This window comes from Lepisosteus platostomus, chromosome 23 (assembly GCF_059453375.1).
Source record: "Lepisosteus platostomus isolate fLepPlt1 chromosome 23, fLepPlt1.hap1, whole genome shotgun sequence".
NCBI lineage: Eukaryota > Metazoa > Chordata > Actinopteri > Semionotiformes > Lepisosteidae > Lepisosteus > Lepisosteus platostomus.
Genome location: NC_142633.1, coordinates 16,127,003 through 16,151,440, shown reverse-complemented (window position 1 = coordinate 16,151,440; position 24,438 = coordinate 16,127,003). Strand labels below are relative to the sequence as shown.

The window sequence follows — 24,438 nt, the reverse complement described above, 5'->3', positions numbered from 1 at the left end:
TTGATGATTGTACATGTGGGACATGTGGCAGAGGTCCCATCCCTGGTCAGGGAGGAACACTGAGTTTTAGTTTTTGCTCCAGCCGAGTTGTAAATCGAAAGCGGATTGATTAAAAAAAAAAATTATTTGTAATTTGTTTTCTGCTCTTAAAAGGAGCAAAAAGATTTGTACTTGGTTGCAATCCCATTCCAGCTTCCAAAAACCTGGACCTCCGCAGAAGGAAAAAGGCTCCTAGTGGGGAAGTCTGATAGTATAGTGTCACTCCCAGCTGTGTCTGTTCATGAATTGATCAGCTTGTAAGAGCTGTTTAGTCCCAGCTGTGATCTGTTTGTCTTAAACAGCTATAAGACAGTTGATGGCTGTGTGCTGATGCTGGTGGAAACAAACAAGCAGACGGATGAAGTCACACATTACCACTGGAGATGTAGAACGTGGAAACAGCAGCCACAGTGCTGCTCCAGGATCAGGACTGGGAGCCCCAGGCCGGTCACCCCGCAGTCCCGCAGGTTTTAAATGCTCAATGAGTGGAGATCTGGAAACCACAAGCTTCTCGTAATTAAGCAACTGATTGATCCCGTTAAGTCATTATGAGCTGAGATGAAACAGAAGTCAGAGGACACCGTGGCTCTGCAGGACTGGAGCTGCAGACTGCTTGTTTAAGGGCTTGGGAATGGATTGATAGCATGATGTATCAGGCCCCTAGAATGACACCTCTGGTCGCTGTCTGTGCAGCAGTGTGTTTCAAGACTGCACAGTCTGGTATACAGTACAGTTCAAACAAGCCAGGTGCTGGAGTTTTGATTAAAAGGGCGGAGGAGATGGAGCCTTTGTCTTGGGGGGGATTTTTTGTTGCCCCCCAGAAAGCTGACCAGCAGAAAGCTGTTATCTTAACTTCCAACAGGACACTCGCGTTAGTTTCACCTTATGGTTTGGCTCTTGGGCTGGCTGTGATTGCCTTGTGAAAGGCAGCGATGCTGCTGTTTTAGAGAGTTGGAGCACTGGCATGTGTCAAAGGGGCAGTCAAGATTAAAACAAATCCTCTGAACCAGCCAGAAACCTGTTTCATAATTCTTATTCACTCTTAACTTTGCAGTAGGTCTTGCAAAATGATATCACTACAGCCTTTTCCTTCATAAGACTGAGGCTCCTTCACTCCTGTCGAGTTACTGCTTATTGCCCCTGCAGAGTGTGACTTTACTGCTCTGGTACTTTTTCTCTCTCCTCGAAGCGGCTCTTGTGCAAACCTTTGGAAAATGCTGCATTTGCTTTGGCTGCCCCTGGCACCCTCCCCTCTGCCTGACTGCAGACACGCTGTCTCGGAGGAATCGTAGGGGATATTTTTAGGTACTATTCATACATCAGTGTTGAAAAAACCTGGAGCAAAAAAATCAAGGTAATACTTTTAGCTTAGTTTAATAACCAATTTTAATGTTTAAATATTTTAGTTGGACACGTAAGCATTTGTGGATCCTTGCCAAGTGAAAATGAGAACCCCTAAAATAATGGCGTTGCCCAGTTTTCCCTGCAGAACCTCAATGCCTGTGATAGAAATATGAGTGTTCTGGATGACCAGGGCAGGACGTCCTGTTACAGATGTGCCCAATTCTACTTGCCCATTTGTGATCTTACTACTCCACGCTAACAGTGCTCATTTTTGTATCTGTTCCAAAGCAGGGCCCTTTTCAAGGCTGTAGTTTTTATACATTGTCTTCTTCTTTGGCCTAATACTATTGTGATTATGAATTTATCTGTGCTAGATCCACTACAACTTAAGTCGTTTGTGCCCAGTAATATCGTGGACTTGTAAAAGGTTAAGGACACACTTCAGCTGATGTTATATGAAACTGAGCTGATCTGAGAGATTGGTGTAAGTGAACAGAAGACACTGCTGCACATTGGGATACATAGCAACATTGTGATATGTTGTGACATACTTCTACATTTTGTGATATCATGACCCACAGTAATGATGTGATGTATCGCAACACGCCGTGACACATCGTGATATACCATGACCTGCCGCGACATACCACAGCGCAATATGCCATGAAAAAACTATTCGGATTATCTTCCTCCGACTGACACCTGTGCTGAAAGAGGGCGTCAAGCTGTTTCCCGGAGCTGCTGCCCCTAACCCCTGCCAGTCCGGTCATGGAGACCCAACCTCGTCAGGCAGACGGAGTGACACTCTGGGAGAGGGAGGCTGGGCTGAAGAGCTCAGTGCTGGAAGCATCGACACCATCGACACCTGTGTGACACAGTGCGCTCCCAGGGCCTGGAGCTCTGGGTACGGACAGGGGATATCTGTTCAGGAACTAAGCATTCGGCACAAAGATCAAAACCCGGTTTTCTCTGCAGATTGCACCTGTTTATTTCGGGAGGTTCAATTCACTCGTACACTGTGTCTTGTCTTTGCCACCACCCACAGATAGGTGTTGCCTTTAGCTGTTGCCTTGAGGAGTCAAAACCTCAACTGACTTATATCCATAAATAAATATTTTCATACATATGTAGTGTATGGAGGGGCAGCACAGCAGTTAGCTTTGCTGCCTTGCCGTGCTGGGGCCCTGGGTTTATTTCCTGGGGTGCTGCCTGTGTGGAGTTCGTATGTCCTCCTAATATTCACATGGGTTTCCTCCCACAGTCCAAAGACGTGCTGGTGGGTTCATTGGCCCTGGAGTGAGTGTGTGCGAGTCCTAGGTGCCCTGGGATGGACTGGCGTCCCGTCTTGAGGTTCGTCCCGGGACAGGCTCTATAAAGCAGTTATAAAACGGATGGATGGGTGCAAACCCACCGTTTGAGAAAATGGAGCTGTTGCTTTGTGACTTTTGTTTTTGATTTTTGTGTGTTTGTTATCCACCCCCGCCACTGCAAATGTTGTTTCAAGTGGCAGTTTACGGTGAGGTTCAAACGATGCAAACCTGAATACAAGCGTTTTCCTTTCCACTCACTGTTCCTGGGCCTCGGCTTCGCTTCGGGAGCAGTAATTCCATCACAGTGGTCTGCTGGTTTGCAGCTCTTGTCGCCATAGAGACAGGTGGATCAATAAGAAGGGCCATGGTGCTGGTGACCAAAAACAATACTTCTGCACAGCAGGTGTGTCTGGTGAGAAACCACCCCACACACAATTAGGAAGTTTCATGTTCATATATATTTGGCTTTAATACACTTTAAAGCAGAATTAGAAGTCTCTTCCGACAGTCCAGCCTTCTAACATTGCGAAAAGGTCAGAACGACTTAGGTAATATTCATATATACCGTGATTATGAGCTTCATACATGCTGTATATGTTAATTGGATGTTGTCAATATTTCCTAATGACGCACAGCATGTAGCTTTTCATGTCCACAGTCTGTATACAAATTTAATTTTTTGGGGGAAAGAGTTTAATTATTAAATCTGCAGGCTTGCAAAGAAAAGACAGACAAATGCAATATGATGTCACAATTCTGCCAGGGCCTTATCACCAGACATGGGCCCAGTTGAGTACAAAACCGTCCCATTCCTTTACTTTATATAGCATCTTTCAGGACACATGGCAATCTCAAGGTGATTCCCAATTAAACAAGAGAAAGGCAGAAACTGCAGACAGGTAAATGAATTAAACTGAATTAAATACCAGAGCATAAAAGTGGGTTTTTGGATGGGATTTGAAAGTGTTACCTTGAAGATCATGGCCTTGGAGAAACAGAACAAGAAGCAGGGTCTCATGAGGAAAGGGCAGACTCAAGTGTGCTAACAGGGTGTAATGAGAGAGACAGTCTTCACTGTCCCCAAGGGGCAACGTGTTTTACAGCAGCAGACATAAAGAAAACACGCACACAAACAATGCACATAGACGAACAAGAGAAACAACAGCTGAGCAAGGTCATGGGCATGGGTATAAATGAGAACTTCAATCAGTTTGCTTTTAAACTGGGAAACCTGTAACTGCGTTCTGAGGGGAGTCATTTGGAATTAAACAAAGGGTGTGAAGGGTGGATAGTTACAGGGAGCTCACCAGTTGCACAGGTGGGCTTCGAGAAGTACTGATCCTACACATAATTTAAGTAGCCGCTGCTGTGCACGGTTCCAGAATACAAGCAGTCGGTGTTCCTCCAAGCTAGAAACCCCTGCTGAAGCCTAATGCCTGCACCTAGTGTACGTTGCATGCCGCGCACAAACGCTGCAAACAGAGGGCTGCTGAAGTCCCGCCTTTAACCAAAGGGTGGCACTACGACGAATTTTCTCCCCGTTCTGTTGCTGTGGCACCTCGCGCTGATGTCGGCCTCTGATTGGCTCCCCCCACCCTGCCAGCTCTCAAGGTCCCAGACCCCGGTCACGTGACTTCAGATCCAAAATGGCCGCGTTGTTGTTTTGATGAATAATACTTTGTGTTTGTTTCATTCTTTACAGAAATCGACCTGAAAAGCATTTTTTTAAAAAAAACCCAACGAATTATACTCATTTATTTTTTTTAATATATATATACACAGATATATCCCACCACGAGAAAGACGTTGGAGCTGTTTTTCCCATTACGGCCGGTCTAAAGACTATGCACTTTTGATCATTTTAAATTGCAAGAGAGGCAGATAGTGAAATTAAAAATTAAAAGAAAGGCGATGGAAGAACTCAGTGCCGATGAGGTGAGTACGGGTAATTTATTATATCTGTATTAATACTGTGGATATACAGATGGCACAGTAGTTAGATATTTAATGTATGACTGGAGCAAAGAGTTCAGCTTGGCTTTCCCTGTGTTTGGGGTTTTATGTTAAAATTTAAGTTACCTACTTTCGTCTCTCTTCTCCGAATCCCCAGTTCGTTGATGGATTGTCGTGCTCGACAGAAAAGTTCCCACCAATCCGAAATTAAGACCACGCTCATTTTGATTTTATATGTCTGCCGAGTTCGTGTCTGTCATCAAAGGACACGCGAAGGGTCCCGTTCATATTCGTATTCCCGATTTTGTATCTTTTCACTTCGGTCCTCTTTGATTTCATCTGTAGTTTCAGATCCGTTATGATTGAAATACATGTGAAGATAGTGTTTGCATGATGTAGATCACTGGTCCGTTTTAGTGGCACAAAGCGTGGAGAAGATACACAATGGACAGCATTACGTTATTATCCGTACAGCTAGATAGCAGCGCAGATTCCAGGTCTTTTAAAATAAACCTTAACTAGTACCTGCATTTCCCTGACAAACTGAACAAACAGTGTGCGTGACATATATTAAAAATACCGCTTAATCTTCATGTATTTCGTTGACGAGTCTGGTTGCAGCTCAGCTTTTGCTCAGACAGGCCGTGCCGTTATTTTGTGTCTTAAATCCCGGCTCTCCAGGTATGAAGAAACTAAAAGGCCTTGTTTCATTTGAAACGACAGTGAGAAGATCTCCGTGCCGGAGATTTCTTCGATGCTGTAATAAAGCTGCTCTTTCACTGGTGTAGGGACAGTCCCAGGGCTGTCGCGCCGAACTGATGGGAGACTGATGCCAGTAAGAAATATCTCAGAGGATGTGGTTAATATGAATGATAAAATAACTTTTTAACTCTTTTTTTTGTAAAGTGAAAGAGGACACGGAGTTGATTAGTGCGTGTTGTTAGTCACCAGAATGTCCCCCTTGTTAGCACTTAGAGGAACGTGAAGATAAGGGAAAATACCTTTTAACGAAACAACATTGGAAGTCGCTGTTTTGTGTTTGGACAGAGTGAAGTCCCTGTAATTTGAAATACATTATTTCTTACTGTAATCTGCTGTGTGTAAGAAATTGTAAGGCGCAGATATACACACGTGTTCGCGCCTGGAAATGTATGCCTGAACACACGGAAAGATCTCGACTGTTTTTTTTTTAAAAACACGAGTCAATTGGTGACTCACGGGTCTTGACGGCCTCCGATTCACCTCCAGGTATTGCAGAACTGCTCTGGGAATCTTGACAGCCAGTTTGCAATCACACCAGGCTCTGCTCCCTGAGTTTCTGTATCGCTTGCTTGTGGAGCCATCTGCCTAAATGGTTTCCCAGTCTCACATTTCAGATTAGATTCACAGATGGACCCTTGTTTTTAGATCTTCAGATCGATTCATCCCAAGGGAATTTAAAACGAATTGGAGCCCCTCTCCGATTTGGGAGGGGCCTGTGCTGCCCCCTTAAGCACTGCCAAATGAGAATAATGTCAGACCCCTCTCAAGTAGGGGTGCTGGGGTGGCTCTGTGCTTAAGGATCTGCGCCTGTGGCTGGAAGCTTGCCATTTCGTGTCCCGCGGCCGGCAGAGGAATCCTACTCCGTTGGGCCCCTGAGCAAGGCCCTTAACCCCAACTGCTCCAGGGGCGCCGTACAATGGCTGACCCTGCGCTCTGACCCCCAGCTTCTCTCCCTGTCTGTGTGTCTCATGGAGAGCTAGTTGGGGTATGTGAAAAGACAAATTCCTTATACAATAAATTATATATGACCAATAAAGTGATCTTATAATTTCTTACAGTTTGCAGTTTGAGTTCAGTTCCAGGTATCTTTTACACCAGCATTTTGTAGTTCTGGTCCTGACGTACCCTGACCCCTGGTTTTCATTCCAGATGAACTCTTTCCTAATTCAGTATCCCGGATGTTTAATTGAACCCATTCAGTTTGATAGTTTCAGCTCTTGAGGTGTAGAACAGGAATAGAAATTAGCATGAACCCTGTACCAGATGCTGGGTTTCAGAACTTCTCTCATTAGCATTATAATGGTGGTTGATAACCAGGTGGTAATGAACCAAAGTGGTGGATACACACATTCCTTGGACTGTATAATGCACTGCTGTTCCTGTTTGCTTTTGTACAAAAATTAAGTGATAATCAGGCCCTGATCAGAAAAATAGAAGAGCAGCAATTTTAACCAAGCAGAAGCAGAGACAAATTCATTACATTTCTGGGAAGTCATGCACATAAAAGATATTATATCTAAAAGTAAGACGCAAGTGAAGAAAGGTTAACATCAAATAATCGATTAAAGGAATGTTTCAGTAATTTAGATACACATTTCACTTGGACCTGAAACTTAGGAGACACAATGATGGGACTACTTATGGGAAACACTGAGCTGTAAAGACGCCATGTCTGCTTCTAACTAGTTTCTTCCCTGTTTTTTTTCTATATGTCTGGAAGATCATTATAGCAGACTTGACTGCTGTGAAAATAGCTATTGTTTGTTACTGTATTTGACCTAATGTTTCAGCCCAGCAAACATGTCTGGGAATCTTCAGTTTAGTTGTCCAGCAACTGCTCCATCCTACTGCTCAGATTAATAAAATGTGTGCAGCAGGCTTGGAGTCAGAGTTCCTTTCCTTTAATCGGCATCTCACTGGTGTCATTTTATTTATTTATTGCTACACTTGCTGAGGTCTGTTTTCCTTAAAGTATACATCCACATATAGTAGACCAAATCTCAGCTGATGTTTTTATTTTGCAAGCTCAGGGTTTTACTATATATAGTAGTTAATCCTTCGTGTAATCATTGTTGTCAACGTGTTGTCTTTCCTGTGTTAAAAGAAGAACATTTGAGCACAATAAAAGTATTGGAAGGCTACAGCACCTTTCGGAAAGTTTGAACTAAAATGAATAACCCGTCTCCTTCAAATGTGTGAACATCTTGACGATTAGGCTCTGCCAAGTCCGGTTGCAGAGTGATCACTATAAAAATCTGTTTTAATTATAGATTTGCCTAATTTCTTCTAGGCAAATATAATCCATTCATTTTCTCTGATATAGCTGAGTAAGCCTTTTCATAATGACACAGTGGCACCTAACCCAGATGGGCTATTCCTCCTGCCTGGTTGGCTGTACAATAGTCTTATAGAGGATTGCATCACAGTGATCGCTGCTGGTGACACGGTAGGAGAGTCCTGCGAAGAGCCCGATTAGCTTCAGAATGTGGCCTCTTCCCCACACGCCGCACAAAAGAGCTGCGACTCTTTCACACGGGTTTTCATCCGTGTGTTGCAAACCCTCTCCTCCGGCAAGCAGGTGATTTCCGAACTGTTCCGTCTGCACAGTCGGAATGGCCCAGAATTAAATCGCCATTTCCCCCAACACGCCAGCTCTTTGATCACATCAAAATTCCATGAGCCCTGACAAGCTGAGAAAGCAGCTCTGCGAAGTGAGCTGTTTGGAATTTGCGATTGGCAGGTCGTTTGTAGTTGTGTTTTGATCTGATTTCATCTGAGCAGATCCGCACGGGTCTGGAGTTTTTCTGTGTGACTGCAGTGCTTGGCGTGGGAAGACCCCCCCCTGGACTGGCCCACTCGGTAGAGCCCATCAGATTGTCATCAGTAGCTGCCGTATGTGTGGAACTGAGTTGCTCAAGCCTTAACTTGACTGTAGCCATTTGAGCAAGATTACACCCTTTACAGCAGTTCTGTAGGGGCTCCCTGTTGAATTCAGAGTGCTGTTCCTCACAATTAAAGCTTTCAAAGGCTTACTGCCTGCTAACTTCAAAAGAGTAGAATAAACCAGCGCGCAGATCCGTTCCAGGCACGAATTAGCACTGGTTAGCAAGAGCTGAGCTGGGACGAAACCAGCAGACGCAGAGCCCTCCAGGACTGCAGACCACTGCTCCATACCCGTCCCTTGCCGAGGAGCATTCTGTCTTGCTTTGTGCTTCAAGGCTGTGGAACACTCCACCAAGCAACTCAAGGAATCTTCTCCATCAGTGCTTTTAAACCTCGCCGAAAAACTTATTTGTGTTCATTGGCCTTCGGTATTTCCTGCTTTGTCTTATGTTTTTTATGTTCACACTGTCCAGTCCTTTAATATGACTGTATATGTGAAAGGCGCTTTATCAAATCATTATTGTTATTACTGCCGTGTCTGGTCAGAGGGGAAACCGTGGATCCAGCCATAGTTAGAGTACATCACGTTTCTATCAGGAGGCTCAGCAAAGCTTTCCTGGCCTCAGTCTACTAATATCCCTTTGGCATGAGCAGGCCAGCTGGGGTGGTGAGCCCCGCATCAGGCCTGAGCACTACAGCCTATTGTGCAAGATGGAGCAGATCTCCTTTCTTGACCATTTTCAGCTGCCTTTGTTAGGATTGAAATTCTATATTAATCCAACGAGGTGGTTTTTGTTAAAATGTTATCGGTCTGTCATTTGTTTTTAATAATTAGGCTTAAGACGGTACATTTGCCTTGGAGAGAAAAGAAGGCATTGGCGGCGTTTTTAGCTCTTGGTCACATTTGCAGTTCCTTCAGTTTTTTTTTCCCCCATAATTGTCAGACAGACCCACAGGATCAGACTTGTTATTTTTATTTTTAATGAGCGAAAAGCCAGCCTCCTTCCTGGGTAGTGTACGTTCTCTGGGACGATCTTGGTGTTTGCTCTCAGACGCAGAATTCCTGGCAGTCAGTTTTCAGTATCAAGATTGGATTCTTGTTCTTTTTCTGATTTTGTTCTGCAGCCTGGGCTGCATGCTGTGCTGTGCCGTGCCGTGGGGTGGGGGGGGTGGAGAGACAGACGGAGGGGGGGAAACAACGACAGAAAAAACTGCTGTCGAGAGCTCGGTTCTCCTCGAGCGTTTTTTCTAAAAACAGACCTGTTTCAAATCGTAAACTGGCTTTCAAACAGCACTCGGCTGGGGAATTGCAGTGTCAAGGAACTGCACCAATTAATCTCACTCACACATGCACAAAATTCCATTTTTTAAAAATAAATAACCTTGTGTAGTTCTTGCTGCTGTCTGGCTAGGCTGCATTCCTTTCCAAGGTTCAGTTTTGAAGCAACTTTTTTTTAATAGTTTATTTTGTGTTTAGACTAGATTAATGTTAAAAGTGATTCTGTAGTCTCATTAATCCCCCATCAACTCGGATCATTGATAATGAACCTGAGGTCATTGATTTGACTTAGATGCTGTTGTATCCGAGTTCCCTTAATAGGCCTCTTGCTTTACATTAAAATTTAGGCTCTGCAAAGTAATAATACTAATACTAGTTCTGGTGACTTGAACCTGCACTACTAGATGGTTGTGTTTGTGTCATAAGTGGGGAAAAAAAGTGCTTGAACAGAAGTGCTTGGTCCTTAAATGTTTAGACAAGTCAAGAACATTCATTTTTTGATTGGCTGGTCCTCTAAAAAGGTTACCAATATCATCGTGACTCTTTCACACCGTGGACGTATTCACAATTCTGAAGCAGCTCTTGTTTTCTCTTGGAGGTTGGCAGTGTGGTTAACCATCAGAATGCAAACACATTGGTGGGAAGGTGGTGGTCTTATTTGCGTGCCATTGTGGTTCTCAGGTCTAGAAACAATTCCAGCTGTTTCCTTAATTTAGCCCTCTTGCAATCATCGGCATTGACAGAAACTGAAATTGGTGAATTCCACTGATCCAGGTGAATTACAATGAGGGCCTCTGTTCCTCTCTTGTCTTTTTGCAGTCAGACATATTGCACAAGACAAGGAAGTGGCACCACAGTCCGCCTGCACTGTGTGGCTTTGTTTTTGTTTTTGAAATAGCTTTAATAGGACAGTTAATAAGCTGTAGCGAGTAAAACATGATTGGTTTCGGTTTCACAAACTCAGAGGGGAACGACAACAGAAAAACATTTTCGTGACTGATATTCTTCCTGGATGGAAATCATTGGAAAACCTGAAGTTTTGCAGCCCGTGGGTCATCGAGGGCACCACTGTTCTGTCTTCTGCACGGTGACAGTATAGATCAGTTGTTGACAAGTGTCCTCAAGTGTCTTGCATCTTGATCTTGGGCTTCACTGGAGGGCTTTGTTTTCACCAAAGGCCCCAATTTAAGAAGAGTTGTTTCAGCAAGAGTCCCCTGGAAAGTGAACAGGCCCTTGTTTGCAATGAAGCCTGAACAGTAGTTCATCATTAGAATTCTGTTTTGCTAGTTAAAAGTTATATGCTGGGCTACACATGTAATTGTATTTCTTTGGAAAGAATGGTAAAGTGAAGGGTGTGAAGACTGGGGATTTGGGCTTTTCTGCCGAAAGTGCCTTGAGCTTCTGCAGTGAATAAGGGGACGCTGCGCTGATGTCATCACTGTCCACACTGTGCTCTTCTGTAATGCCTTCAGTTGGCAGAGTCAGGCAGGGTGTTGCTGTAAAGTGCTTTTTTTTGTTGTCCTAGCGATATCCTCTGTGTCCCTCAAACTCCATAGCACTCTAATTTTACAAGTCTATAGGATTGTTTATCGCAGGCAAGGGGCATGTTCTGGCATTTTGCAAGGAATCTTGGCAAAGCCAAACCATCTTGGCCACTTTTCGGCTCAGTTCTTTCCTGAAACAAAAGCTTAGCATCCCCCTGAGACCCAGCTATGAGGGGGTCAGTGTACATTTTTATCCCATAGGGTTGCAAATGGTGAATGCATTTAGCTTGGGGCCTAGTAATGTATTGAGATTTTACAACGGTAAGAAATTGAATATGCATCTGATAAATTTGTAATTCTTCATTTCCTGATTTAATCTCTCTCTTTAAAGACTTGCTTTTCCTTAAACAGGCAAAGTCTTGCAAAGATTTGAGCAAATTCTAGGCTCCAGAGCATGCTGAGGGCACAGGGGCCATCAAGGACTATAGAAGCTGGGGATGTCTTCCCTCAAGGCTGCACTTCTTTGTTCTCTTATTCTCCTGTATCTAGTGCGGGATTAATTAAATATAGGCCTACTTCTTATTCATAAGGCTATTATAAATTGCAGTTTTGTCCCTATGAGGATTAGGAAGCACTTTGCAAATATACATGTTTTTATATCTGCTTTATATGGTCTCTTGTTTTTCCCTTATCGTCAACCTGCTCTTTTCAGCGTCCTGATTCTAGATTTTCTGCCTTTGTCTTTCTTCCATTCATGGCTGGCAGCCCCTGTTCCTTCTCCGAGTGTGCTGTGAACACTAGGCCAGGTATTCTCTGCTGTTCTCATGAAAAAATGACCAAGACGTTGTACAACAAAGCCAGCCTCCGCCCCCTTTTCTCTTATAGTTGACTATTCCGTCTGGCTTCTCTCAACCCCCTGGCTGTCTTCTGCAGTACGAGAGGTTCAAAGTCCCTCCAGAAAGGGAATTTGTCATCTAATCTGTTGATACAATAAGCTGGATCAGTGGCTGTTAGCTCTGCCTGTGCTTTGTTTTGTTGGCACAATTAAAACTGATTGAATGTCTTTGTGTCGGTTTACTCTGCTGCATAAAATTGCGTTAAACTGGATCTCCTTTTTCCCTTTCTGGAGCTGCTGCTGATTGTGCTGGCCGGGTGCAGTGCTGTACTGTATGGGCATGGCATTGAATTTGGAGGTTTTGGGCTGGACTGTGACTTGTGTTATCAGTGGGAGATGGGGCCCGTTATTTTAGGTAGAGAATTCTTAAAACAATGTCATTAAATGAATCACGAATTAAAGAGGGATGTCATTCAGATCATGCCACATACTGAGTGCTACAGGCTTTAAACAGTACTTTGACAGACGAGACCCCCAGCACTGCTGAGCCAAGAGGCTGTATTTTACATCTGGGCATACTACAGAAATTGCTGAATTGTTGCTAGGGTGGTTCATCTTTTTAGGATATAAGCTGCGAGAGTATGATGATATCTAAAAATTAACAGCTACTCAAGGAAAGATACAGAAATTTTTAGATTAGTGCTTTTGTAGCTCCAAGCAATGTCCTCAGTTAACCTGAGATAAAAATGCGCTCAGTTTTTATGGTTTCCTTGGGTGATTTTTTTATGACACTGCTCTTCCCAATATAGGCGGGCTGTGGTGGTTGATGGGTGAGTGTTTCATTTTCCGTGATTTCTTTTAATCAAAATCGTAGTTGGTGTTTGAGTAAAAAAGGCTGAGTTTTCTACCTTTTCACAGCTGCTTCTGTTTTTTTGAAGGGATTTTTTTCATTTCAGTCCTGCTGTCGTTAACAGACTCCGGGGGCAGAAAGGCTGACTTGATGTCTCTTGTCATTTGTTTTGGGATTCTGCAGCAGTTCAGTGGCTGGAGTCTGGTGTGTGAGTGGCGCAGGGGAAAAGAAAATTGCAGTGTGGTGCCCAGGTGGCTGGGATGAATTGATTTGTTTTAGCATTGTGACATGCTGTCCGATAGTCTAAAAATTGCCTGGGAGAATTTTTTCTCCTCCCTGTTTAACTCAAGAGTTTCTTTGGGTGATAAATTGATGGAATATAATGTCCCAGTTATATTTTTATTACAACAGCCTTTTTTCTCAACGGCAGAATTCATTTATTTTATCATAAAGTAGATGGTTGTCTTTGGGATTGACTTCCCCCCGGCCACAATTCAACAAATCAATTCTTTTAGCAGTTTCTTCCGTCCGAGGTGACTAAAAATGGTACGGTTCAGTAAGAACTGATGTGGTAAGGTTTGATTTGTTTGCACAGCCTAAAAAACCTTGTGGAAACTGAAAAGCATGTTTGCCGTAAGCCCTGCTCTCTTGACAAAACGGCCTTTTTGTTTCCTCGGTTTTGGTGCAGATCCGGAGGAGACGGCTCGCCCGGCTGGCAGGAGGGCAGACCTCGCAGCCCAGCACCCCCCTCAGCACCCCCCTGACCTCCCCTCAGAGAGAGACCCCGCCGGGGGCCCCCCCAGGCCCCTCGGGGGCCGTGCTGCAGCCCCCACCGCCTGGGCCGTCGAACAGCCTGGGGCTGGCCGTCCACAGCGTCACCCCGGCCACGTCGCCCGTTGGGGCTGCAGGTACTGGGACAGCCCGTTTGTCGCCCGCGTTCCCTTCTCCTTTCCCCACGAGCCACGACGAACCTTGCGACCCAGGTTTTAGAGCTTTCAACATTTTCAAAAGCCAAACAAAACATAAAAGCATCCAGCATCCCCCTACATACACAGGCAGAATGCCTTACCTAGTAATTAGTCAAAAGAAGCTTACTAGTAGAACTAGTAAGTTTCTTGAACGAAGGAGCACTAAGTTCATAGCGTGACTTTCCATACCAAATCTGTAGATCCGTCCTGTCGAGATTCGTTTCTTCCACTAGAGCAGGGGTCTCGGGACCTTGTGTCATTAAATAATTAACCTAATTATTTTCTAAATCATATATATATTTATGGGGTTTTCTATAAGTTTTGTAAGACACACACTTCATTACCCATAAAACCTGCCAGAGCCTGGTTAGAAGTATTGCATACTGCTTGTATGTTTTGCCCCATGAAACAGAACCTAGATAAAAGAATTTAAGTTCTTTTTTTGTTACAGCAATAATTCTAGCACCACACATCTCTGTGAATGAGAAATGAGCAATAACATGAAATATAGCTGTAGTATTTCAGTGGGTTTTTTAAAAGGCAAATTGATAACTTATTGATCAATTATAAAATATGAAAGGTATTTGATAATAGCTTAACATATCACATCTTCATATTTAAGTATAAAAAGGCTGAAAGTCTAGTCAGATCTTGTGACTCTTTGTAAACTTCACTAGGGCTGGCAAAAGAGAATTCCTAGCTTTTCAGACTTTCAGTCAAGTGCAGTGGGACATCTATCAGTTAGACACAATTGGCTTGTGTTACCTTGAACAGAAACACAATGAAGATTATGAGTATGCACAAGTCTCTTTAAATAACACAGGTGGCAGAGGCTGGAGGCTTACAGCATGATTCAGAAGCATTCTTTGAGAAGTTTACACTCTGGAAAGCTCCCTAGAAAATAAAAATGAAATCTAGCTTATTCACACAGCATGTTACCGTATCTGCTGATCAACTGTTTTTTTTTGTTAATGGTATCTGTGCACACAACTGTTCTTATCGCCATCCAGAATCAGATTTTTTGCATTGTTAAGGTATTGCTATAATAGAATTTCATTTCTCTTAAGATTCCATTCCTGCAGAGGGTATATAAATTGTTTTTCAATAATTGTTTTTATTTTCAATAATTGTTTTTATTTGCTATTCTCTTTTTGTACCCCTGCTGGAAATCAGTTATCACTACTCATGTTAGGCTCTCCATTTCCCGAATGTGGAAACCCATAGATCTGCAAGTAACAGGTTTGATTTTCTAAAGCAGGTGTGCATTATTCCTTTATAGACAGAGCTATACCAGCAGGGGACAGTTATAGCTTTCTGTTTTCTACACAGCATTGAAAGGCATTAGGAGAGACATGTATAGAACTTGAAAAACGCATTGGTCGGGGATTATGTAAGAATGTAGTGTTCGTCTCATGAATTGGATTAAACAAGGCTTCATGGTTCCGTAGCACAAACCTCTGCACTAAAAGGGATTTCAGCTGTGTACCTTCCTCATCTCTAACTTGGATCCAGTCCAGAACTGTAGGTGCACTAGATGGCAATCAGGTTGTTTGCCTGGACTGAAGAATATAGCTGCACTGATGTAACCTAGGAAAATCCATCAGGGTTCAAAGGCAATTCTCAGGTTTATACTGTACCTCTTAATTACTGTATCTCAGAAAACAACCATTGCTTACCCTCCTCTTCAACAAATAAGAGTGGTGTATTTGTTTCTTAGCTTTATGGTTAATATTCAACAAAGTTTAAATTGCAAATGCCTGATGGATGAGAAGCTCTGATACCCAGCACTCACACTAGCTCATGTGTTCTAATGGAAAGCCTTGCCTCCTTCATGAGTTCAGGATCGGACTCCTTTGTAGCTTCAGGTCCCCAACTTGACTGACAAACTGCATAAAGGCATTAGCCAACTGTTTATGGAGCCAGCCACTCAGTCTGTCCATCAGCTCATCACTCTACCCATTAATCCTTGATTCCTAGAAGTCCAAGATGTGTTTGGACTAACAGTGGATCGGTGGGTGCAGATTGGTCTCTAAGGCCTAATAGCTCTAAACCTGTAGGGCTACGAAATGGGAGTTGCCATCCATCAAAGAGAGAAATGGGGAAGGGAGCTCTTCCTGTACAAGCCGCCCTCAGGAATATTTGATGAGGGGGGATGAGCCTGACTGCTTGGAAGGCCAGGAATTGAATGCAGACTGAGCCAGACTGCGCAGGCTGGTGTAGCAATCTGAGCCACTGAGGTGGCCGTGAGCGCTGTGGGGTAAAACAGAATGGAAGAAATTTGTGGAATAGAATTGATTTCTGCACAGCTGGGAATGCTGGGGCTGTTAGTGTGTCAAAAGATGAATCAGCCAGTGGGCAAGCAGGTGGGAGGAGCCTGCCTGCACCTCATCATTCGCCCTGTGTGGGTACAGGAGTCGTAGACTCATGATTCATAGATGTGCTCCACGGGACACCAGGGATGAAGTCATTGCACGCCCTAGCTGCGTGTGACATCGATTCTGCTCTGCCGTTGTCCTTGATCAAGCCATGTGAGACACTGAGCTGTTGATCTTGCCCGATGTGTGCCATCACGTCTCAATCAGGGCAGCAGACCTGCTGGTTGACGGGAAAGACAGGAGCACAGAATATCTACTGCAGATGGCTTTTTGTAAAGTGTTCAGAATGACAGTGCTGTTTCCATGTGGATCACAATCAGAACACTGCAGTGTTTAGCATGGTGTTGGTTTTTGTGTAAGGAAATTGTTTTTTTTATTTTTTTGAGAAAGATCACATGATCAGTGAAGCACATTACGCTGTTCTGCTTCCCCCCCACATTTTATTGGTAATTTATTGTAAACTCCAGTAACTTGACTTACAGGCGGTTGCATTGAAAGTACTTAATTTTTTACATTTAGGTCTTTATCAATCCACTATTTTTACCATAAGATATTTCATCTTTCATCTAGTAGAGGATTTTTTCTCATTAAGATTGATAAGGACAAGGGCTGTTTGTTTCAAGGGACAGAATTTAAATAATTAATATTAAAATGTTATATTTATATGTTTTAACGTTTAAATTTGAATTATGTGTGATGGTGAACTGGTGAACTACTGGAGCTCTCATTTCCACTGACTAAGCCAGACAAGAGCCTGCATATGGTTTTGAATTCCATGTGAAGTGGCTCAATCTGTTGTAGCTTTCTGTGAAAACCCATCTTGCAGAGGACGTCTAAATAGTTTTAGTGTTTTTGTTAAACATCAACAATCAGGACTCATGTAGACCCCCGTTTCTTGACTGTGGAAAAATAGATGAGTACATAACATTTATGACCGATTTTGAATTGGTTTGCTTTTCTGAAACAAAAAGCAAATGCACACTGTTCTATTTCAGGTAGAGCTACACCATTGTCTCCTTTCCATCACTAGCAGGGACAGTCTAGAACTCGGCAAATTCTGGGAAGGAAGAAAACCATTGTTTAAATAAAATAAGCGATCAGATCTTAGCCATGTTCAAAATCCTGGTGCAATGCTACTGACTTTGTTTCCCCTTACACGTGTTATTTTTTTGATCTGGTGCCATGTAGTATTTTGGACTAAACAGTAAATCAAAATAATTTCTTTGCGGCATTGTAAACTGCTCTATTCAGGGCTAGCCTATGTGAAGGGTTTATGCAACATTGTCAGTATAAACAGTACAAAGGTGAAAAGATCAATATTGTCACCAGGCACCTGAACGAATCTTCTTGCAACATGCGTTGTTAAACTACTGTTCCACGTGTGACTTTTTCTAGGTTTATTGAGCACCCAGGCAAGTGGTAGTTGAGAAACAGATGTAAGATTCATTAAACGTTTATCAGTAAATTGTTCAATAAACGTCTTCACTGGACTCCAGTCCTGTTCTTTGCTTTCTGTTGCCCAGGGGTGCCTTATCGGAGCCAGAGCAGTGAAGGGGTGAGCTCTCTCAGCAGCTCCCCATCTAACAGCCTTGAAACTCAGTCCCAGAGCCTCTCCCGGTCGCAGAGCATGGACATCGACAGCGTCTCCTGTGAGAAGAGGTGAGGCGCTGTGCTCTGGCCTTTCGCGGTCTGCCGTTCCTTGCAGCCAGTTTTGAAGAATCCCTCTGAAAGAGCACATACTGTACTACATGCAGAGCTGTTAATCAACTCCTTATAATGCAAAAAACTGAATACCTTCAGTACTGAATTGGTCTTAGGGAAAGACTTGCTAGCTCGGCAAAATCATCCATTAGCTCGTGAATAGACAATAGAGTATAGCGTTTTAAGTTTATTTTGTGTTATTTTAAAATTTTGAATATGAAAGTGTCGGGCATTTCATGCTCTAATGTACTTGATCATACTTTGTGTAATTTTGAATCCTCTGCTTATGCATTGTTATAGCCAAGTGCCCCCCCCCAGCCCCTGTAGCCTTGCAGCTGCCATAAGGACAGTTCAGAAAATCAGATTAACTCGGGAAATGATTTAAGTAATGAAGAACTTATTATTTTACAGAAACTTCACTTGTTTCTATAGAACTAACTCTCCAGAGAGCATCTTTTAAACCTTTTTTAAATCTTTTAATTGTAGCTTCTTATACTGCAATTGGAAAGCATAAAGCTCATTGCACAAAGACTCCAGAGGACCTGATTTGCTAAGCTTCAATAATTGAAGAATTATTTTGCAGGGCCAGCCAGTTCCCTTGCTAACAGGTCCAGTATTTGGCTGGTTTAATATTCCTCTCTGTCGTGCCCAGCATGTCCCAGGTGGATGTTGACTCAGGAATTGAAAACATGGAGGTGGAGGAGAGTGATCGCAGAGAGAAGAGAGGCCTGGGTGACAAGGTAAGGAGTGCTGATGAAAGCAAGGAAACGCACCCTCATGCCTCCCTTAAGGGCTACCCAAAAGCGACAGTGCAAAACTTCATGAAATATGAACACCCAGGACCTCTCTTTGACTTGTTAGCAGTGCTCTCATGTCTCTTTTGATTTAATGTGTCCTGGAGCTCAGTGGAGTTTTTAGGTATGAAGAAATGTCAAATTGCATTGGGCCTGTCAAGCTGCCCGAATCGCGAGTGATGGTTTCCTGAAGGGCGAGACTCTCCCCATGTGGTGCACAGGGTTTTAGTGCCTTCTTGTAGAAACGCCACCTCTCTTGCAGCGAAGAGGGAGGGAAGGTTTTGGGCCTGGGAGTTAAACGCTATACACAGTGTCCTGAGAGGGACGTCACTTTGGAAGGCCTTATGCCTTGGTAAGGGGTGAATTGGAAAGAACGAATAAAATGTACAAATCAGTGGAGACCACTTAACCCATCTGATGTTTTGGATCGTTAGTGTTTAATTGATCTGAGAATTTTATCCATGGCAGGACAGCCTGTCCCATATTTCCTCAGTCCTACTTGTAAATGGGATGCTGTCTTTCCAGGCTTTAGACTTTTTTTTTGTATTCCTTAAACATTAAAACCTCATCTCCAGAAAATGTGATCGAGCAAACCAACACAAAAATACAGAGCATTAATAACATTGAGGAAGTGGAATAGTTATTGTTAGCATCAGTTTCTTTATTCTATGTTTTATTATATGCTCTTTGAAGGGTAAACCATTGATTTAGGGCTGCAGAACAAGAGGTTATAAATGTTTATAGTTAGTGTATTGAATGATGCGAAGTAACGTAAATGTGCTAAATTTCAAAGAGCGTTAGTTCTTCATTATATTCTAAAGAGAACAAAAGGGAAAAACACAGTTTTTTGTAGTGATTACTAAATGTATTGTTACTCACGTGCAGTAAGTGCCCTGGCTCTGCCTGTCTCCTTAGTTTTCATGACAGGTTGACATGTCAGAATGGGACTAGAACTGACATGTTCAGTTTCATCTCACTGTAGTGTGGTTAAAGTGAAGTTTACTGAGTTATATGAAGTGATTCAATTTATGGTAAACAAAACTTCCACCAGCGTTGTCTGATTTGAGCATTTTTAAAAACTTGAATTATTTAAACGTTACTTGGGACAGTGACTTGGGGATTAACACTTCCACTCTCTCGTGTGATCTGTGTATACTACACTGCATACAGATTTGTACAAAGCTGTGCAGTGCTTTCTGCCTGTCCTTTTAATTAGAAAACTTGCCCATCTCTTTCTCTCTTTCCAATTAACAGAAGCCAGGATTGCACTGAAGCTTGGAAAATAAACACTTTAAAGGACTAAACGTTTGCGCACACACAGTTAAAATAAAAAGAAATGTGCAGGACTATTAGGTTGAAATGGGAGTTAAACGCGTTTGGAACAGTGTTTGTTTCAGAAAGGCTGAAATCTTCCAGATAGTAAACCTTGGAGTGACAACTAACTAAAAAGCATTGATTCTTGCATCTCCATGACGACAGTGCTATAATAAAAGAACCTTGATGGGCTGCGTGATTCATTGAAATACTGAGTTTAAAAATGGGTCTGCAGGACTGGTCAGTGAAAGCAGAGGCATTATGGTACAGGCTTTCTGTAATACCAGCGCATTATGGGAAAAAAGAATGGAAGTCGTATGGATGTCAAGGAGAGTCTCTCATAAAAACTGTTGCTTAGGTGCACCGTTTAGAAAATTGTGCTGGTTTTCATAATAGTAAATAATCTGGATAATACTGCATCCATGAGGTATATGACCCTCATGGGCAGCAGTGGGCAGCAGCCCCCACCGCCCTGATTGCGGCCCTGTGTTTGCTCTTCAGGAGTCTTCCTCGGGGTCGGAAGTGTCGGAGGAACAGGCGCTTCAGCTGATCTGCAAGATTTTCCGGGTGTCCTGGAAAGAGCGAGATCGGGACGTCGTTTTCCTCCCTTCGCTTGCTGCCGAGTTCAGACAAAACCCGAAAGACGGTACTCCGGGCTTGAGCGTCTCTGTCTCTAAAATGATTGTCACAACGCAATAACAAATTGAAAGAAATGTAAAATAGTTGAATAGAAAATGTTTTATTAACAAAGCATGCGTTTGCCCGTCAGTGTTTTTGTTATTTTATGTCTCTAATTGTGTAGTTAACGGAACCTGACTGGAACAGAGAGACATCAGATGTCTACTTGCTTACAGTTGTGCCCTTGAACCTTGCTGTTCACCCAGACTCCTTGAACCACCTGCCGAGTCAAAATTAGCTCATGATCTAGGAGCAACCCGTTATGAAAATATCTCTTGTTGATTCTGCATTTTGCACTCTAGGCAGGAAAGTAGGATCTAGGATTTGTGCATGCCCTGCAAAGCTAAAGTCAGGGTGCTGTTTTCCAGTCTGCTCCGGCTTCAAGGACTTGATCAGCCAGATCCTGATGGAGGTACTCATGATATCGACCCAGGGGAGGGACGACAACCCCTTCGCCAGCCTGACTGCCACGTCCCAGCCAATCGCAACCGCCAAATCCCCAGACCGCTACCTGGTGCTGAACCCTTCCTCCAGTCAGGGCAGCAGCCCTATGTTCGCCTCCGCAGGCTCGTTTGGCGCCAGCTCGTTATCCAGGCAAGTCCCGACCGTTCAGCATTTCCTGGTATGCACACGGTAATTCACAGGCACTCCTGCCATGAAAGATTCACACACCCAGAGAGGCACTTCCACACTTGCAGACAGCCACTTGCCTGCACAGATAACCCATGTTCATGAACACATCTCTATGAAAGTAATAAATGTGAACAGCTTAATTGCCATACGTTTCCTGACAGTATCCTAGTGTAGACAGCTAGAAATACTGCTTGTTAAGGTCCATTTGTCCATCCTGAAGACATTAGGGAACAGAAGTAGAATGAACCATTCACAGTATTTATCAAGAAGTAAAGCTACATCGTTGAAGTTACTACTAGAAGGACGTATGTTGTTTCTTGCCTTTAGTTTTGAAATCCAACCCTTTTTGCCCTGTTGTCTCCAGTCTGTATGGCTCTAGTCCGAGCCCGCAGGCCTTGAGCCCTGCTAGGATGACGGCTCCACCTCCGCTGGCCTCCCTGCCCCCCTCTCCAGCCCCCCCGCTGGCGCCCCCCAGCCCCTCTCCCTCCCGCTTCTCCCCTGGGACCCCATCAGCACCCCTACCCATTTCTCCTAGGTGGCGCCCCTACTCCCTCTCTGCCCCCTGGGCTCCCCCCCCCACCCCCTCCTCCTCCTCCACCTCGCCCAGCCCCAGGTCCAGCGCTGTGGGGCTCCCTGCCCCCCCCAGCCCCCAGCCCGCCCCAGCGTCCTCCCCTCGGCCTCTCCGTCCCTCCTCCATGCCTCTTCCCCTGGTGCCCAGCTCTCCCGGCGCCGTGCCCGGACGTGCCGCCCGCGTTCCCAGGATTCCCTCTAGGTATTTCCTGCTGACCTGCGTGAACGGATGTGAAATAACAGCATTCATGAATTAACCGATTGATTCAAAGCCAGTGCTGTCGTCTGAACTGACAAACTAACGGCAAGGTACCATGTGAGCCAGTTAAAAGAAAAACACTGCACTAACTATGCATGAGCTAAACAGGCAAAGCATCTGCTTCTCCCAGCGCTCTTTTCTACACATCAGGATTCAAATCATCCCTTTTTTCCCCTAAAATAACAGCTCCACTTCTTTAGCTTTTGTTGTGTTTGTAAAATCTAATTAATCTGTAATTTTGGATGCATTTAATTATACATTTCTGCGCCTGAAAGAGATTACTGTGATTCCTAACCCTTAACACAGAGAAAGTAAATACTTTTCATGTTTTCATGGAGTGATTTTAGAATCTATAACTCTTTTGGAAAAGACACTGAAATAATGCCTGATGTTTTTTATTATTTTATTATTCTTTCCACACAAAGATTTTCAGCTTCACCATTTTATAATATATGAAACCGAAATGAGCAGATAGCATACAGGATTATAAGACTAATATACTAATTGTCTGATTTCCTCTTACCCCTGACTATGGGAATAGGCCTTCGGTTTTGGTGATATTTATTCTAAAATGAGGGCAGTAAAATTTTAAATGGTATTCTGAATGAGATGCAGCTAAAAATCCAATTAAAAATATTAAGGCACTTCTATTGCAGGGCTTATTTTCAGTTATGTGTTTTAAAATGCAGCTTAATTAACTACTGCAGTCATGCGCTAGGGATCATTTGAGACGTAGACAGTATGGGTGCTAAATTGGCCAACTTCCATAAATTATGATAGACATTTTTTTCTCATGCAACTCCTCAGATTTAGAGCTGCAGGTATCTGCATTAATAACTGACAGTAAATGTCCTTGCATTGCTGTGACATGTGCATGTGTTTTTGTAGAAACATGTATCGGCGGGGTTTTGACACTAACACAAGTGTGTGCTGTCACCATGGCAAACCAGTCCTCTCCCACATGCTAGCTGTTTTGGGGTCTTGCAGTTTGCATGCATGCATTCCTTTTCTCCAGTATTGTTTTCCTGTTAGGAGGAATTCTGCCCGTCAACATGTTGTATGTCCAGAGTCTCTTTAGTAAACGTAGATGGATATTTCCCTTCTGAATGGGTGTTCAGAATACAGAATGAAAGATATATACTTTTCTTCTTCGTCAGTTGCAATGAGAAAAGGGAGAGTGCATCTACTTGACAGCATTGAGACATTGCCAAGTGAAGTCTCTGGTGGGAGCAGGTAGTGCAGAGAATTATCTGTTTTGTTAGCCATGGTTGACCTGGAAATAACTCCGTCCCGGGCAGTTTAAGGCAGTAAGTTTTTTGTTACATGCACACTTGCGATTACCAGAGCTTGCGTGGTGAATGCTGGCTTTATGACTTACGTTAGATATTTCCCCTTCTCTTCCATTCATTATTTATTTACAGTAAATATTGGTTTCTCTTTTGATTTTTGTTTTTGCTTTTATTTGCACCTTCTTTACCCTTTTCGATTCACCTCCGTTCTTCCCCGTTTTCCTGCCTCCCCGGCCTCCTCCCCAGTTTCTACGACAGCCCCTTTCCCCTCCTCTTCTTCGCCCTCTCCGACGTCTCTGAGGACAGCAGCGACGAAGAGACGGAGGAGGAGGATTTTTCTAGGGTGCAGTTTGGGTCCAGGTATCTGTGCCAGGCGGTGTGTGGTAGTGGGCATGCTTGGGCGTGCACCGTGGCCACTAACACCATGTGCTGCTGTGTATGAGGTGGCGTTCCCATGCAGTGGCTCGGAAAAGCGAGACCATAAACATTTTGGAGCTCTGTTAGAGTTACTGTTCCCCTGGGGGCAAAGTTGAGGATGAATCGCGTCAATGTTAAGGTTAGTCATGTGCAAGGGTTGCTGGAACGCATCCCCCTTCTTGGTGAGGTATGCAGTTTTGCAGAACAGGCCAGAAAGGCTGCCCGTGTATTTGAGCCAGTCAGGGTAAATCCCCTGGGAGACTAGTTCATTTTGCAATACCGCAGCACCCTGGTGAATAGGTGCACACTGTGAACTGAACCCATCTGGGTTTAATAACCTGACAATATCTGCTGATAGAGCAAGACTTCCTACCCGGCGTGTTCCGAGGGTGCCTGTCAATCAACAGTCAGGCCTGCTGCCATGTGAGTGACAGTGCAGCAGAGCAGTATGCACTGAACCAGTCAGAAAACCAAGGTGTTTTGTTAGGGACTGCCTTTCGCTCCTCTGTTCCTCATTTATTTCTCTGTAATACAAAGGGATGCATTTCAGTCTTAGGTCAGTGCAATCCCTGCAAAATGTTTGTCTTCTACAGTACAGCCCTGGATCAGCTGAATAAAAACCACCTCTGCCATTGCTGCTGGCTTAATTAGTTCCGGCTAAGCCCGAGGCCTCTAGGATTTGTGTAATTAACCTCAGGAAT

The 24,438-nt window shown here is 43.7% G+C and overlaps 1 protein-coding gene across 3 annotated transcripts in view; it reads left to right on the top strand.

The window, feature by feature from the left end:
- The first annotated feature begins 4,318 nt into the window (after positions 1 to 4,318).
- The window catches only part of ube4b (ubiquitination factor E4B, UFD2 homolog (S. cerevisiae)), a 40,711-nt gene continuing 20,591 nt past the window's right edge, over positions 4,319 to 24,438 (top strand). The window contains exons 1-8 of one of the 3 annotated variants that reach the window (XM_088616720.1): positions 4,319 to 4,628; positions 13,428 to 13,647; positions 17,606 to 17,741; positions 18,436 to 18,523; positions 20,393 to 20,537; positions 20,938 to 21,163; positions 21,567 to 21,974; positions 23,567 to 23,680. In XM_088616720.1, coding sequence (XP_088472846.1) covers positions 4,605 to 4,628; positions 13,428 to 13,647; positions 17,606 to 17,741; positions 18,436 to 18,523; positions 20,393 to 20,537; positions 20,938 to 21,163; positions 21,567 to 21,974; positions 23,567 to 23,680 — 1,361 coding nt within the window. In that variant the 5' untranslated portion in view covers positions 4,319 to 4,604. The remainder of the gene's footprint in view (positions 4,629 to 13,427; positions 13,648 to 17,605; positions 17,742 to 18,435; positions 18,524 to 20,392; positions 20,538 to 20,937; positions 21,164 to 21,566; positions 21,975 to 23,566; positions 23,681 to 24,438) is intronic. The other 2 variants (XM_088616721.1, XM_088616722.1) reach the window with 2 other exon arrangements.